At 35.4% G+C, this 16,962-nt stretch overlaps 1 protein-coding gene across 1 annotated transcript in view; it reads right to left on the reverse strand.

Annotated features, from left to right (window-relative positions):
* Window positions 1–11,441, reverse strand: part of LOC116629164 (transmembrane protease serine 11F) — a 33,085-nt gene extending 21,644 nt beyond the window's left edge. The window contains exons 1-3 of the mRNA XM_032399465.1: window positions 11,425–11,441; window positions 11,035–11,186; window positions 9,194–9,312 (exon numbers count right to left, since the gene is read on the reverse strand). Coding sequence (XP_032255356.1) covers window positions 9,194–9,312; window positions 11,035–11,186; window positions 11,425–11,441 — 288 coding nt within the window. The remainder of the gene's footprint in view (window positions 1–9,193; window positions 9,313–11,034; window positions 11,187–11,424) is intronic.
* Between the last annotated feature and the right edge of the window lie 5,521 nt (window positions 11,442–16,962).

A 16,962-nucleotide genomic window follows, 5' to 3' on the forward strand; every position in this document is an offset into this window, starting at 1 on the left:
TAATACCTGAAAACATGTGAATATAGAGTAGATGTAAGCTGTGTCATCTGCCACGTGGAGAAAGCCTGAAGACATTGTTTGAGCCTCTGAATCCCACTATACCTGAAGTCAAATGAATCTCTAGATTTTCCCAACAATCTTCCCTCCCTCCTTCCTTCCTTCCTTCCTTCCTTCCTTCCTTCCTTCCTTCCTTCCTTCTTTCCTATCTTTGACTTGTTCATTGGGTTTCTGCTACTTTCTACCCAAACTGTCCCATTTATTATGGGAATTTACAGAGCAATAGAAGACAAAGAATCAAAATCAGGATCATGTCTTGGATGATCTGGAGGCCTAGGCCAATGGGAATTATATTGTCTATAATCACTTACAAGCAAATAAATTTTTTCCTCTTAAGAGATTTATTAAGAAGCTGAATTCACTTACAGACGATGAACTGTGGTAAAAGAGGAATTGTAGCAGCTATTTGTTCCCTATCTAAACTTCATTTACTGGGCAAGTACACTAATGCTCCAGCTTCTATAAGTGTTGATTGGTAATAGCTCACACCAACACTTCTCCAGAGGCCTGCCCTTGTCTGACCTGACTTATTGATGTCTGGTAGCTTGTGCTTCACCTTCCCTGGACAGCCCTTGTTGGTATAACTCAAACAGCCCAGCCCTCTTACCTCTGGGTGCAATTACCTCTGTGATGTAATTTAGTATTAACCTTTTGGATTATTCCAATAGCAATGATATTCAAAGTGAAGCTAATGATTCATTGAGGATGTAAAAAATATTAGAACTTCTATTTATATTTATTTTTAAATTAAAAAAAACAAGTTTTCAGGGGCATCTGGGTGGCTCAGTCATTAAGCGTTTGCCTTTGGCTCAGGTCATGATCCCAGGGTCCTGGGTTCGAGCCCCACATCGGCCTCCCTGCTCAGCGGGGAGCCTGCTTCTCCCTCTCCCACTCCCCCTGCTTGTGTTCCCTCTCTTGCTGTGTCTCTCTCTGTCAAATAAATAAATAAAATCTTTAAAAAAAATAAAAAATAAATTAAAAAATCAAGTTTTCAGAGCACTAGCCCCAAGGTGTGGAATCCTACCGGGAATGCACTAATTACCTAAGGTCTCCAAGGGGAAAGTAAGGGTCAGTTTGTTTTAAAATGATATCTAGCTCAGTGCTAGTCTTAGCATAGATACTCAGTAATTCCTTGCTGTATTGCATTGAATTAAATAATCATACTTCACTCATTGATTTTAACATAATTAAAATAGTAACTCTTAGCAAAAAAAATTATCATCTTGTTTTAATTACTATATTAGTCTTTTTTTAACTCTGCCAAACACAGTGGAGCACATACCAAAATATAAATCCATTTTTCAAACAAAACAGTTCTGTGGCAAACCTTACCACACATCTGGCTTTGAGATTTCAGATGGGCCTTGGGGCAGAGAATGATACTAGAGAAAATAACTATCTTTAAAAATCTTTTGTTGAACCTAACATTGGAACACCTAAATATATAAAACAAATATTAACATAAATGTAGGGAGAAATAGGCAGCAATAAGATAATAGTAGATAATTTCAATACCCCCTTAAGATAATGAACAGATCATCCAGTCAGAAAAGCAATGCAGAAACAGTGGACATGAACAATGCTATAAACCAAATGGCCCTAGCAGACATGAATAGAACATTCCACCCAAGAGCAGCAGAATACACATTCTTTTCAAGTGTGTATGGAACATTCTCTAGGATAGATCATATGTTAGGCCACAATATAACTCTCGATAAATTTAAGAAGATTGAAATTATATCAATTATCTTTTCTGAACACAATGGTATAAAACTGGAAATCAATAAGAATAGGAAAATAAGAAAATTCACAAATATGTGGAAATGAAACAACACATTCCTGAGTGACCAATAAGTCAAAGAAGAAATCAAAAGCAAAAAATTATTTTAAAAAAAAGGAAAATTCTTGAGATAAGTGAATGTGAGTACACAACATACCAAAACTTGAGCAATGCAGAAAAAGCAGTTCTAACAGCTAAGTTTACAGGGATAAACACCTACATTAAGAAAAAAGAAAGATCTCAAATAAACAACCTAACTTTATACCTTAAGGAACTAGGAAAAAAAAAAAAAAAACTAAACCCAAGGTTACCAGAAGGAAGGCAATAAAAAAGCAGAGCAGAAATAAATAAAATAGAGACTAGAAGAACAATAGAAAAGATCAATGAAACTAGAAGTTGGCTTTTGGAGAAGATAAACAAAATTGACAAACCTATAGTTAGACTAAGGAAAAAAGAGAGAAGATTCAAATAAAATCATGAATGGAAGAGGAGACATTACAACTGACACCAGAAATAAAAAAAGGATGATGGGAGACTGCTGTGAACAATCATAAGCCAACAAATTAGATAACATAGAAGAAATGGGTACATTCCTAGAAACATGCAATCTACCAAAACTAAGCCATGAAGATACAAGAAATCTGAAGAGACCAATAACAGAAAGGAAATTGAACAAATAATCAATAATCTTGCAACAAAGGAAAGTCCAGGACCAGATGACTTTACTGGTGAACTCTACCAAACATTTCTTGAATTGTTGAATTCTTGAATTCAATCATTTCAAACTCTTCCAAAAAATTGAAGAGGAAGAAATACTTCTAAACTCATTTTATGAGGCCAGCATTCCCCTGATACCAGAGCCAGATAAGGAGACTACAAGAAAAGTACAGGTCAATATTCCTGATAGAATATAGATGGAAAAATCAAACAAAATACTAACAAACCAAATTCAACAGCACATAAAAGGATCATACACCATAATCAAGTGAGATTTATCCCTGGAATACAAGGATAGTTCACCATGAGTATATTGATAAATGTAATACACCACATTGACAGAATGAAGAATAAAAATCACATGATCATCTTAATGGGGACAGAAGCATTTGATAAAATCCAACATCCTTTCATGATTAAAAACTCTTAAAAAATTAGGCATGTACCTTAACATAGTAAAGGCCATATATGACAAGTCCACAGTTAACATACTCAATGGTAAAAAGCTGAAAATTTTCCTGTAATCAGAAACAAGACAAAGATGCGCATTCTCAACACTTCTATTCAACCCAGTGCTAAAAATCTCAGCCAGAGCAATCAGGTAAGAAAAACAAAAGTCATCCAAATCAGAATGGAAGAAGTAAAATTCATCCTCCTTTGATATGGAGGACTTCACTGAGAGGATGATGGCCTATGTGCCTGGCTTTGCTCACATTCCAAGGGGTACAATAGGGGACATAATGCAGAAGCTCTTAGGGCAGTTGAGTGGTGCCAGGAAAGAAGAGAACCTGCAAACTCGGAGCTCTGAAGTCCAAGGTCTGATGCCCATCTCCACATATCCCCTGCAGTGGCCCAAAAAGCTCAAAGAAGAGACCAGGGATTCTCCTACATGCTGCTGCTGGAGACACCCAGGATGAGGCAGCCAGTGCTGAGGAGGAGCTGCTAGGGGTGCATGTACTCTTGGAGGTGCTCCCTCCCTGTTCAGTGGAGCAGGCCCAGGGGGTGCTGACCAAAGCTCAGGGAGACTTGGAAGAAGTTGTGCAGATGCCGGTAGAGGGGAAGGAGGAGGGACCTCCAACTTGGAATGGCCCCAACCAGGACCTGCCCAGATGCTTCAGAGGCCCTCAAAAGGATGAACTGAAGTCCTTCAACCTGCAGAAGTACATGATGGTGGATAGCACAAAGGATCAGAAGATTTACCAGCCCATAGCTCCCAGGGAGGCCCTTAAGAAGCTGATCCAATACATCAACAACCAGGTAGTGAGCACCAAAGGGGAGTGATTCAAAGATGTGCAGAACCCTGAGGCCAAGGAGATGAAGGTCACATACATCAACCTCAAACTAGCCAGGAAATACCATTTCCACTGAGGAATTCACCCGACTCTGTCAAAGCCTTTTAGGCTCAGATCCTAGAGGGATGCAGGAGACCTACACCCCCACACAGGACCTGCCCTAACTCCTGTTGCCCTTCTCTATTCTGCTCTCTACTTCCTTGCCCCACAGTGTTGACCTCCTCTTGGAGCTGCCCATGGGCACAGTAAAATTTGCCCCAAGGGTGGGTGGGGACAGGGGAAGTAAGGAAACTGGCTTCATAAAAGGAAAGTGAAAGACAAAGAAAAAAAATTGCAGTTAAACAATATAAGAAAACCTTTTACATTTCTGAGAATGTATTAGCTTAACAGTCTCTGATGATAAAAAATAAAAGGTCAATAAATTGTTTTCATCATAAAAGATATTGGAACTAACCAGAAAACCCCTGCTTGCTTATTATGCACAAATCCACATTGCATAAAATTTTAATTGTATTCATTGTCCTTTGGGAAAGTTGAAGTAGAATGAGATATAGTAAAGAGAAAGGAAAATAACATTCAAGGATTTGGAGGTATTCTTATGGAAGGACATTTAGTTTTGATTCTAAAAACTAGTTGTTAATTTTGAAATGGTAAACTATGATTACATGCAAATAAGGAGATTTTTGTCCAAGATGGCAGATTGACTATATATTCTCTCCTTTTTTGAAAACCCACTAAAATTATGTTAATTATTATGTATGAAAATGGAGATAAATCTGTAACACTGACAAAAACCAAAAAGATTTCTTTAGTAGGTGACAGATTCAATGCTTTTCCTGAACTCAACAAATGAAGGAAAAATAACTAATAAAGTAAGATGAGGGAAGTCACATACTGGAACAGGATTTTTCACCTTCAGCAGTATTGACATTTTGGGCCAGATAAGTCCTTGTTGTAGGGAGCTATCTTGTGACTTGTAGGGTGTTTTGCAGCACTCCTGGCCACTAGATACTAGATGCCAGGAGCACTCCTCCTTCCAGTGTGACAACCAAAAAATGTCTCCAGGAATTGCCAAATATCCTTTGGGAGACAAAACTGTCCCTGACTGAGAATCCCTGGACCAGACTATGAGTCACAGAAAAGCAGCCAAGAAGAAAGTCTATCTGCTCTAAAAACTTTAGGAGAGACTCAGAACTTAGAAATACCAAATACAAAAAAGAAAGGACATAAAAAGGGATTACAAAAACCAGTCATATTTCTATATACCAGTAAGAAAATGTTCTTTAAAAAGATACCAGTTAACAATGACAAAAAAGAACCTCTAATATTACATCTAATCAAAGATGAACAAGACCTTTAACAAAAATATTTTAAAGCTTTATTGAAATACAGTAAATATGTATAAATAAATGAAGATGTCAATTATTTCTCTAGACCTCTAGATTTGAAGCAAGCTAAATAAAAATCCCAGTATGAAGGTGTGTGTGTGTGTGTGTGTGTGTGTGTGTATTACTTGATATGGAAACGAAAAGGGTCAAGAATAACCAAGACATACCTGGAGAAGATGGTGACAAATTCAGGTGTACTGGGTTGAATGGTGGCCCCCTAAAAAGATACGTCTGTCTGGGAACATATGAATGTGACCTTATTTGGCAGAGTCTTTGCAGATTCTATGTTAAGGATCTCAAGATAAGACCAATGTGGGTTATCCAGGAACATCTTGAATCTAATGATTCTAATCTAATAATCTAATGCCCTTATTGGACTGGAGAAACACAGAGGAAAAGGTCAAGATGGAGACAGAGATTGCAGCTATGTAGCTGCATGTCAAGGAATGTCTGAAGTTACCAGAAGCTGAAAGAGGCAAAGAAAGATTCCTCCCTAGTGCCTTCCAAGGGAGCCAGCACTGTTGATACTTTGATTTCAGATTTCTGGCTTCCAAAACTGAGAGAATAAATTTCTATTGTTTTAAGCCACTACTTTATGGTAATTTGGTACAGAAACACTAGGAAATTAATATAACAGGTATCAACACTTATTGTCAAACTATAGAGGTTAAAACATTGTAGTATTGACACAATGCAAAACAAGCTGATCAATGGAACAGAATAGAGAGCACAGCAACATCCCAATTCACGCATGGAAACTTGATTTGTGGCAGAGATGGCATGGTAGATCATCCAAGAAAAGACTGACTGCTCAATCAGTGGTACTAAGAGAAATGTTTATTCACATAGGGGGAAGAATGAAATTAAATCCTTAAGTCAAACACATATGCAAATATCAATTCCATGTAGAATAAAAAAGGCTTAAATGCAAAAAGGAAAAATGATTTTTTTTAAGACAGTGGTATCAGGATCAGAAAGGATTTCTTATACAAACACAAAGAATACTAATAATAATAGAAAAGAATGATGTATTTAACTATATTAAAATTTAGAACACTGTTCATTTAAATATATTATAAAGAAAATGAAAAGCCAAGCCACAAAATGGAAAAAGATTCATTTCCCAAAATGAAGGATTCATTTCCCAAAAAATGTTTCTCTTTTTCCCAAAAAATGTTTCTAAGAATAAATTAAAAGACAAAAATATAATAGGAAATGGCATGTTACACTGTATGTTAAGTAAAAAGAAAAAGAAAAAAAAAGAAATGGGCAAAAAATCATGAGTAGCTATTTATAAAGGACAAAATGCAAATGGTTGATAACCACTGATGAACGTTATTAATAATAGGGAAAATGCAAATTAAATTCACAAAGAGTTACTATTATACATACATACATACATACATACATACATACATACATACATACCAGTTTGGCAAAAGTCAATTTTGTTGAAAATTTTGATGAAGAGGTAGGGCAACATGAATTCACTCCCTGTTGGTGGTGGTGTCAAATGTCTACAAACCCCCTGGAAAACCATTGATCAGAATCTGCTGAAGTTGAGTCTGAGCAAAACCTATGACCCAGCAAACCATCTGCTTGGTTTATGACCTGGGGAGCCTCTTGCACATGCACTAGGAGTGCATGCACTGATCTGCAAGGATGTTAATTAGCTGCATTGTTCATAATTATAAAAGTGAAAACAGCTGAAATATTTGTCAACCTTAGAATGAATTAATAAATAGTAGTATATTCTTTCTAGGACATTCTACACTGCAGTGAAAAATAAATGATGTATTTATTTTATATAGCTACAGGATTTTTATTTTATATAGCTTTTATTTTATATAGCTTTATATTTTATATATAAAATCCTATTTTATATAGCTATAGCTACATGCATCAAAATGGGAATATCTCAAAGACATAATGTTGAGGGAAATAATGAAGTCACAGAAAGATATGATTATATTTACATAAATTTCAAAAGAGGAAAAATTGCATAATATGCTATTTGAGTATGCATACCTCGGTGATAAAACCACAGAATGATTAAATCCAAATTCAAAACAGTTTTTAACTATGAACAAGAGAGAAAAAAGAACATATAGAGGTCTCAGAGGTACTGGTAAAGTTCTATTTCTGAAATTTGGTGGTAGGTTCTTGGATATTCACTTTAAAATGTTTTACACACTTTCTAAAGCATAATGATATCCCAACAAAAATGAATGAAAGAAAAAATACCAAATACCAAGACACATCATTATGAAATTTCAGAAAACAAAAAATAGAGTACAAAAGTTTCTAGAAAAAGAAGAGATTACTTAAAAAGAAACACAATTTCTCATCAGCTGCAGTGATAGAGTAATAAAAATGAAGCAAGGCCTCAGATGGTCTGAGGGGAAGTGATTTTTCAATGTAAAGGTTTACATTCAAACTGTCATTTGAGTAGACTATTGGATAAAGGGTTTTTCAACATAAAATAATTCAGAAATGTTACCTCCCATGCACTTTTTTTCTTAAGGAAGGTGCTTGAGGACATAACCCACCATATCAAGGAAAATATGAGATGCAAGAAGCAATAGCTCTCACACACTAGAGCAATCCTGTTTGGACCCAGGTTACCTCTCTAAAGTGGACCTAGAAAGCAACCAGTTCAAATTGAAGCAGGAAGCATAAAGTTTTGAGAAAGAAGAATTAAAGAAATAAAGAAATAGTGAGACTTTGGACATACCTGAAGATATAGTAAAATGGTAGAGGACTTAAAATAAATGAGTGAGTTCTACTCAAAATTGCTTTTGGGAATATTCTTGTGTGGCAACCCAATTGTAAAAAGCACTGTTTTGTTAAATGACAAACACTATTTAAATAGCTATGGAAATGAAAATACTATTCATTGGTTTTCAATATTTAGAATCAACCTATATAAAGATTAACTAAATAAAATGAAATACTTTCCTACATTGTTAATATGCCAGAGAAAGGAAAGTACGATGAGTTAAGGGTTGAAGTGCTAAAGTCATCTTTTAATTGAGCTAATCATAAATAATCATACTAATTCAGTCTTCTTTCTATAGAGCTATTACTTCATTGTTCCAGAATAACTCTCATAAGCTTTAAGGAGAACACTCTAGGCTAATATACTGGGTTTTGCTAAACAAATCTATGGTCTCCACAGACATGCTTTTCATGGGACAAAAAATGGAAGACTATTTGACTTTCTGCTATGATAGGTAAAGACTTAGCTTGTCTAACATACTTTGAAAATTAGAAATGCCTTGATAAATGCAGTTTTTAAGGGAAACCATGAGAGGCATAACTAGATTTGAGATTGATATAAAAAATTTTAGACACGGGAGCACCTGGGTGGCTCATTCAGTTAAGCATCTTTCTCTTGGTTTTGGCTCAGGTCATGATTTCAGGGTGGGGAGATCTAGCCCTCACTGGGCTCTGTGCCGGGCATGGAGCCTGCTTAAGATTCTCTCTCTCCCTCTGCCCCTCCCTGCCTCAATCTCTCTTTCTCTCTCTCTCTCAAAAAAAAAATTACAGATGCACATTTTGTATGTGATGCTTTACATGCTTTTAAAAACATAATAAATAAAATGATAAGGCAAACACGGCAATCATATATTCTTATGTTAAAAAAGTTTAAGGAAAATGAACCAGCACAGAAAATCAAGAATTGAAAATCAGAAGAACGTCTTTTTCAACCAACAGTTTTCTTAGTTGTTAATTAGTAGCCTACTCTAATCTATATGCGTTTAATTGTATATAACATTATTCAAAATATTTTACATATATTAAGTTCTTTAATCGTCACAACCATATGGCTTAGATATTATCTACATTTTACAGAAGAAGAGATTGAGGCATGGAGAGGCTAGGTTCTTATAGCAACCAAACTGAAAGTGAAACAGAAAAACACATTCATAAACTTCTAAAATTTCTATTAAGCTTACCATTCTCTCAATCTGATGACTCCTTTCTATAAACTCTCTTGAGCTTTTCATTCCATAATTTTCTTTGTATTTTATATTTGTGATTTTAAAAGAGGCAAGGTAATAGAATGACTTATCATCTGAAAGGTAGAATAAACAAAAGATTCATGCTTAAATATAATGTTTTTTGTCCCCCAACCCCAGGAAATAGGTTTACTATAGTGCAGTTTATTTCTTCTTGGTACAAAAGTTATTGTGGACATTTTTCAAATATTTTGTAATTTTATCATTGTATCCAGCTAAAATAGAAAATTCAGGCCTCCAAGTACACTTTCGGAATACCTCTTTTACAGTGTTTATGCATATCAAAATTTTCATACGATTGGACATGCAATATGGACAATAAATATTGAAAGCACTTGCTGAAAGTCATGTAAAAATTATCAGTTTCCTCAAAGAATTGTAACATAGGTATATCTTAGATAAGCTGTATTATGAAGATATATTGAAGAGGCTATCAGTTTTTTCCATGCTACTAATAAGTATTAGTATTTATTGTTTTCACTTTTTGCCTATTCACTTCTCAATTCTCTGCAGTCTATTCTTGACATACCATTGAAACTTCCATTGTCAAGGCCAACAGTCATAATATTGAATAGCTACCTTTTTTAGCGTCTTTTTTCTTTTCTTTTTTTTTTTTTTTAAATCTTGATTGTTTTGCAGGTTTAATCATATTCCCTGAAACCCCATTTTAGGCTTTGTGGAGCCATATTCTAACTTTCTTCCTCCCTGGCCACACCTTTTCATCGACCTTGGAGAACTCTTTTATTTCTGCTTCTTTCCTTAGCAACCCACTGTTCTATCCTTGCCCTGGCCATGTAAATAACCCTTTCTGGGCGATCCTAACAGTGATGGCCTCAACCATCAACTATTTGTTGATGTTAAAAGATCAACTAAGTTGGGGTACCTGGGTGGCTTGGTTGGTTAAGCGCCTGCCTTCAGCTCAGGTCATGATCCTGGGGTCCTGGGATCGGGCTCCCTGCTCAGCGGGGAGTTTGCTTGTCCCTCTCCCTCTGTCCTCCCCTCCCCCAGCTCATGCTGACCCCCTCTCTTTGGCTCTCAAATAAATAAAATCTTTAAAATAAATCAACTGGGGAACATTTACATTTTCAAGAGTTTATTTGAGCAAATAGTGATTCCAGTTGGGCAACACCAAACCAAAAGTGATTAGGAGTCCTCCACCAACAGGAGTGAGGGGAGATTTGTATAGAGAAGATGCAGAAGCAAAGCAAGGAAATTATTTGATTGCCTATAGCTTAAGCAGTTGCCTTATACTGCTTTTGGAAAAAAAAAAAAGGCATATGAAACTCAGTACATGATGTGATTTGTCTTTATTCTAAAGATTAAACTTTTTACTCTTCTTTCTCATTTTAAAACGATATTGCTTTTAAAGATTTTTATTTATTTGAGAGAGAGGGCAAGAGAGAGAGAGCGCGCACTAGCAGAGGTAGGGGCAGAGGGAGAGGGAGAAGCAGACTCCCAGCTGAACAGGGACCTTGATCCTAGCTAGGGTCATGACCTGAACCGAAGGCAGATGCTTAACTGACTGAGCCACCCAGGCACCCCAAAACTATATCGCTTTTAGATGTGTCTATCCATGTAATAATGTTTATTGCAAGCTTCATTGGCTGGAAATATGTAACACTGAACTCAACACTGGAGCAAACAATAATTTAACATCAATAACAGATTAGTAATTAAAATTTTAATATCATGCAAATAGCATTTTTTATACAAGAAAGAATTTCAAGATATTAAGTCATAGAGCACTTAGGCAATAGAAATGTGACCTGGATACTTACCCTCAACAACAAAATGAGTAACAATACCAATTGCAATTCCTATGATTGCTACAATTGCCAATGTGAAAAGAGCTACACGTATAGGATCCCAAAATTGCTGTCTTCTTTGATATTCAGCCCGTGGGTAATCAGCTTCTGAAAATTCAACTGGTCTGTGATAATAGAAACAAATAGTAAGACAATAAGAAAGTCATTATGGTTCCACTTTATGTCCACTTATTATGTTCCTCTAAGAAAATAGTTTATACTGCTAACTAATAATAGGATACTTAGATCTTGAAAAGAACACAAGGTTTTAATTTGTATATGCTTTCCCAATACCCCAATCACAATATAAATTTTGGTTAAAGTTCTACTGATGTTGAAATTCAAGTGAGAATATCTTCCTACAGCATTTTGTCTGACATATTGGCAATTTGAAATTTGAAGGGTGAAACACAAAGACTTACTTATTAAAAAGGTAGTTTATAAATAAAATTTTCATATTTTAATAAGGGAGTTTCTAGCAACAGTTATACAATAATCTCATCAATTCTACTTGATTAAAAATTAAAAAAATTAATATGAATACTTTTTTAATGACCTTAAAATTTTTCTTAATGATTTCTTTTAAAAGTAGCAACATTACTTTTGAAACCCTTATCATGGTTCTTTGCATTTTATTAACACCTCCCAATGAAATCACAAATTGTGAATTGTACTTGATAAGACTCCAGTCCCCAAGAAGACTATTTCCACTTGACTTTTACCTATGCCTACTCATGTACTACCTCCCCACTCAAAATATCTTATTAAGATTATCATTTTCCAACTTGAAAGTTGGCATTTATTTACTTTATTTTCCAAATCCTTGAATAACATTCGATATTTAATATCTTGCAAGTGAGATACTTTTATGTTTTTATATTTTTAATTTTATTTAACAATATTTATTTTAAACCTTATTCATTAAATGAGATAATAGAAAGTTCTTAGAATAGTACCTACCACATTCCAACAATTTCAGGAGCAGTTCTAGATGCCTAGAGATATAAAGATTTTAAGATATACTCTTAGCCTGTCGGAAACTCACTCTTTACAAGAGCATACAGATGTGGAAATGAGTAATTAATATATAGTATGAAATGTGCCAAAATATAACTTGGTGCAAGAATAAAAAGTAATTAACTTTTTGGAGGTCTGTGTCAGGATGTTTTATCAAGAAGGTGACATGATTAAACTTTGAGTGTTAAAAGTTCTCCAGGCATAAAAAAGGAGAAAAGAACAGAAAAAATAACATGTGCAACAAAAGGGGGTGTGCTAAGGATGTGAAATGATATTCATTACTAATATAGTGGTCCCCTTTTTTTCACTTGGGATATGTTCTGAAAACCCCAGTGGATGCCTGGAATTGTGAATAGTGCCAAACCCTATGTTTTTTTCTATACATACGTATCTATGATAAAGTTTATTTTATAAATAGGCATAGTAAGAGACTGACAATAATAATAAAATAGAGCAATTATAAAAATATGCTGTAATAAAAGTTATGTATATATGGTCTCTCTCTTTCAAAATACCTTACTGTATTGTGCTCATTCTTCTTGTAATGATGTAAGATGAAAAACGCCTATGTGATGAGATGACGTGAGATGAATGACATAAGCACTGTGACTAGCATTAGGCTACTACTACCTTCTGACAAGTCAGAAGGAGGATCATCTGCTTCAGGTTGACCGTAGGTAACTGAAAACACAGAAAGTAAAATCTCGAATAAACAGGGGGTGTGGGGAGTGCTACTATAGGTAGTACTGGGAGTGAAAATTCTGCTTTTGCCCTCAAAGAATTTATGGCGTCCAAAGTATGTGCATGATTGCATGTTTTCTCGTCACTGTTGTACTAGAAAGAGGATATGCTAAGGCTGGTGGACTGATTGGGTCATGAGGAGTCCCATAACCCAAAGTAAAAAGTTTGAAATTGACTCTGCAGAAGATGGGGAGCCAATAAAAATTTTAATCAAACTGAGAATTTAGAATAATCACAAGATGAGGATTAGAGCAGGAGTGCAGACAGGAAGGCCAGTTTAGAGGTTATTTTGAAGATCCAGGAGAAAGATGGAGAGGATGGTGAGGACCTGAGCCAAGGCTGAAGCAGTGGGGTGGAGAGGAGATGGATTTAGCTCCAATTCTTGATTTTTGTTGGCTGATTACTTAGTTGTGGGATAAGGAAAGGATTAATGTCTCCCTTGTTTTGATGTCCAGGTAAATGATTGTGCCTTCTGGCAAGATGAGAAAGATTAAAGGAAAAGACAGTGATTTCAATTCAGACATCAATGTTGTTAATAATGACCAATGTGCTGTCCTCACACTTGGGTCTGAGCCAAATGGAAAGTACCCATTTTATGCCCTTTTCTCTTTGACTTATTTTATTTTAGTTGTGTCACTGACATCTGTTTGCCTGACTCTGATAAAAGCAACTGTTAAGGTTGGCACCACATAGGCCAGAATAAACAAAATTTATTAATATACCCATATACAATACCTCCTTCCTCACCGTAATTGAAGTCTCCATATACAAAATCTATGGTATTAAGTATTCTTGATATTTAGTTTGTGGATATTTTGGTTCATGCATTTTTTTCTCACTTCCTTTTTTCCTAAGTTTTGTCAATTTGTTTGTTTTTACCTGAGCCCTTCAAGATGCAAGAAATGACAATAATCAAATTCTGTCAAATTTTGGGGGTTATAGACACACAGTAAGTCATGATAACATTGCATCATGGTAAAGAAGATTTTTTTATTCCTGACATAAATGTTGCTGCTCTTTGAATAAATGAATGATGAATAAAAGGGACACAGTCTAGATCCTAGATCCGAAAAATCATTTGCATACAAAAGCTAAAGAATTCTGAGACACAACTGTTGGTTCCAGTTCAAGATGGCAACCCAGGAGGATCCTGAGCTTATTTTCTCTCACTGACACATAGAACCTACAGCTACATATGGAACAATAAACTATGAAAAAACGTGAAAACTATTTGAACAACTACTGTACTTCAGAAAGTGAGAATGAAACCTCATGGAAGTGGGTAGAAGAAGCTGAGATATAATCTCACCATAAACCCCACCCCTGGCATGGTGATCCACAATGGGGAGGGAACTCAAAACCTGGAGCTTATCCCTGAGGAGCGAAGGGTTTGAATGTCACATTGAGCACCCCAACTTTTAAAACCTGAGAGAGGAGTCCCCAGAACATCTAACTTTGAAAACCAGCCAGGCTCACCTTCACAAGACCCATGAGTTTGTAGCAAATGGAGAATGGCTCTGAGAGAGCTCCCTGGCAACACTTCCACCCCCAGAGCCCAGCTATTTCATTCTTATGACTTAACTCAGGTAGATATAGCAGACTAACTACATTATCCCAGACCAAAACGACGTACATAAAAAGTCAATCTTATACTTTTCTCTGCAGACAGCCTTACAAATGCTCTGATGAAGAGAACAAACACAACCTCTAATACAGCCCCCCTCCAACATGCCACTTGTGTAGATTAACAATTAAGTCTCAGAGTTATGTCTTCTTTTAGAGGCAGGCTCTTTGATGATAAGCACTGTAATCATACCTAAATAAATAGGTGAGAAAACTTGCCTCCTCTCAATAACTAGTTGCAATAAGCTCTAAGATTATTATATCAAAGATGGCTGACTACTGGACATATGACACTTATCAGATAGTTCAGTCTTGAACTTTTAGGAAGTTTATTTAAGCAATTGAAATTGAGTTGCTTTTCCCCGGTTTCTTTTACAGAACTTTTCTTAAAATAGATGCTTTTATAACAGATTAATTGAGTTTCTAACTAGCGTAGTTTAAGTAGAGGTTTGCAGAAAGAAGTAGGCCATCTTTATTATATATTTGCACATTGAATGGCATGTGTGTCTTTTATGTTAGGCACAATGTATAATTAAGACATCTCCCAGTCCTTCAGACCTCAGCCTCCAAATATCTTTTAGATTATTGCTCTTAATGTGAGAATCAGTGGAACAAATCTGTTCAAAAACCATGAAATATGGAAAAATTATAGTATTTTTGGCTAGATTAAGGAATAATGAATTATAAATAAACCATAAAAATGAAGATAGCTTATTTGTGTCTAAATTATTCTTATTCCAGAATTCTCAAAGTTAATCCATTTGTATCCTTTTAAGGAGTTAAATTGAAATATATGTAAGCCAGGGCACCTGGGTGCCTCAGTTGGTTAAGCATCTGCCTTTGGCTCAGGTCATGATCCCAGGGTCCTGGGATTGAGTCCCACATAGGGCTCCCCCCTCAGTGGGGAGCTTGTTTCTCCCTCTGCCTGCCGCTTCCCCTGCTTGTGTTCTCTCTCTCCCTCCCTTCCTCCCTCTCGGTCAAATAAATAAATAAAATCTTCTTAAAAAAAGAAATATATGTAAGTGTATGTGGTTCAGGTGCACTGTACCAGTCACAAGAGGACACTTACATGATAAGAGGTATCCCCAAGCTAGAGTAAAACTTCCTTAATCACCAAACACAGCTACTAGATATTACCGAGATGGACTAAGTAAGAGTCACATGGCAAAAGGGTTAATTTTTAAATTCATAATTGGGATTTATTTTCTGCCTGTCATTTTGCTTGTTAGGACTTAAGCCACTAATTTGAGACACTTTGTAGCATGTGTTTTGGTACAGTACCCTGTCTCTTTTTAAACTTTAATCTGTTTTAGTTAATTCAGTTATGAAATTGGGATTTGAACCAGTTCATTATTGAAATACATTGACATTGCTTTTCCCATTTCTAGACTTCATATTACAGTTGATGTGTGTGTGTGCTTGATTCTCTAAGGTTATATCACTGGAAAGCAATTATGCTATTATTGAATAATTATTTGTTGGTTTAGCATTGGTGTTGCTATTGGTGTCAGCATTGATAGACTAATTCTCGGCTTCTCTAATCACTAATTGTAATCTGCTTTTCAGGTCACACACACATATATATATGTAATAGGCATTTAATAATAACTAATAAATATATTATATAAATGAAATGTCTCTATTATTTATACTATAGTATTTTATTTGTTGATGCAGAAGCAAAGCTTGGTCTATGCCTTGTAAACTCATTTATTATCTATGTTCTCTGAACTCCACATAGACTAGAAGTTTTTCCAGTACTTTTTTTCTCCCATAGTCTTACTATGTAACTATTGAGTTCATGGTTAAAAGTCCCAAAGTTACATTATCACATTACCATAATAATGAAAATTAGTTTATTGATGTAAAGTATGTCAAGTATTTCTAGACAAAGCTCTGCTAGTACTGAATTTGGAACATACCCAGAGCCACATGATGCATGATCTGGTCAGTAGGATTGCTATATGTCCTTTTGCTATACTCAATTCAATTCTATTTAGGAAACTTTTATTGTGTGCCTAATATATTCCTGGCAGTGGGGATACAAGAATTTAAAAACAAATGCACTTTGTATTCAAGGAGCTTATGGTAGAGTAGAAAGATATAAAATAATAAAATCAATACAGTGTCATAGGAAAAATAACAGATTTACCAAGTACAGTGATAAGTAAACATGGAGGATTGAATAATAAAGGTTGTTTAAGAAAGAGACAGAAAGGCACACAGGAAAGACTTCTTAGAAGATGTGATGACTGATCAGGGCCCTTGAAGGTCAAGGGCGTTCTCTAGCATGTGATAGTGGTTAATTACATTCTAATCCTGTTTACTCCTTGCTTGCAAGCAGAACAACTTCTCATTATCATAAAAGCACCTTTTTAAACAGGAATATGACCACAGAATTTATTTGGAAGTCAAAGAAACTCACCAATGAATAGTATTTTTCACCACCACTCAAAAAATTGATAAAATCAACAAAAGAAAACAATTCATGCATTTTGGATAGAAGATGAGAAGTAAGAA

The sequence above is a fragment of the Phoca vitulina genome, unplaced genomic scaffold (assembly GCF_004348235.1).
Source record: "Phoca vitulina isolate PV1807 unplaced genomic scaffold, GSC_HSeal_1.0 scaffold3, whole genome shotgun sequence".
NCBI classification, from domain to species: Eukaryota; Metazoa; Chordata; class Mammalia; order Carnivora; family Phocidae; genus Phoca; species Phoca vitulina.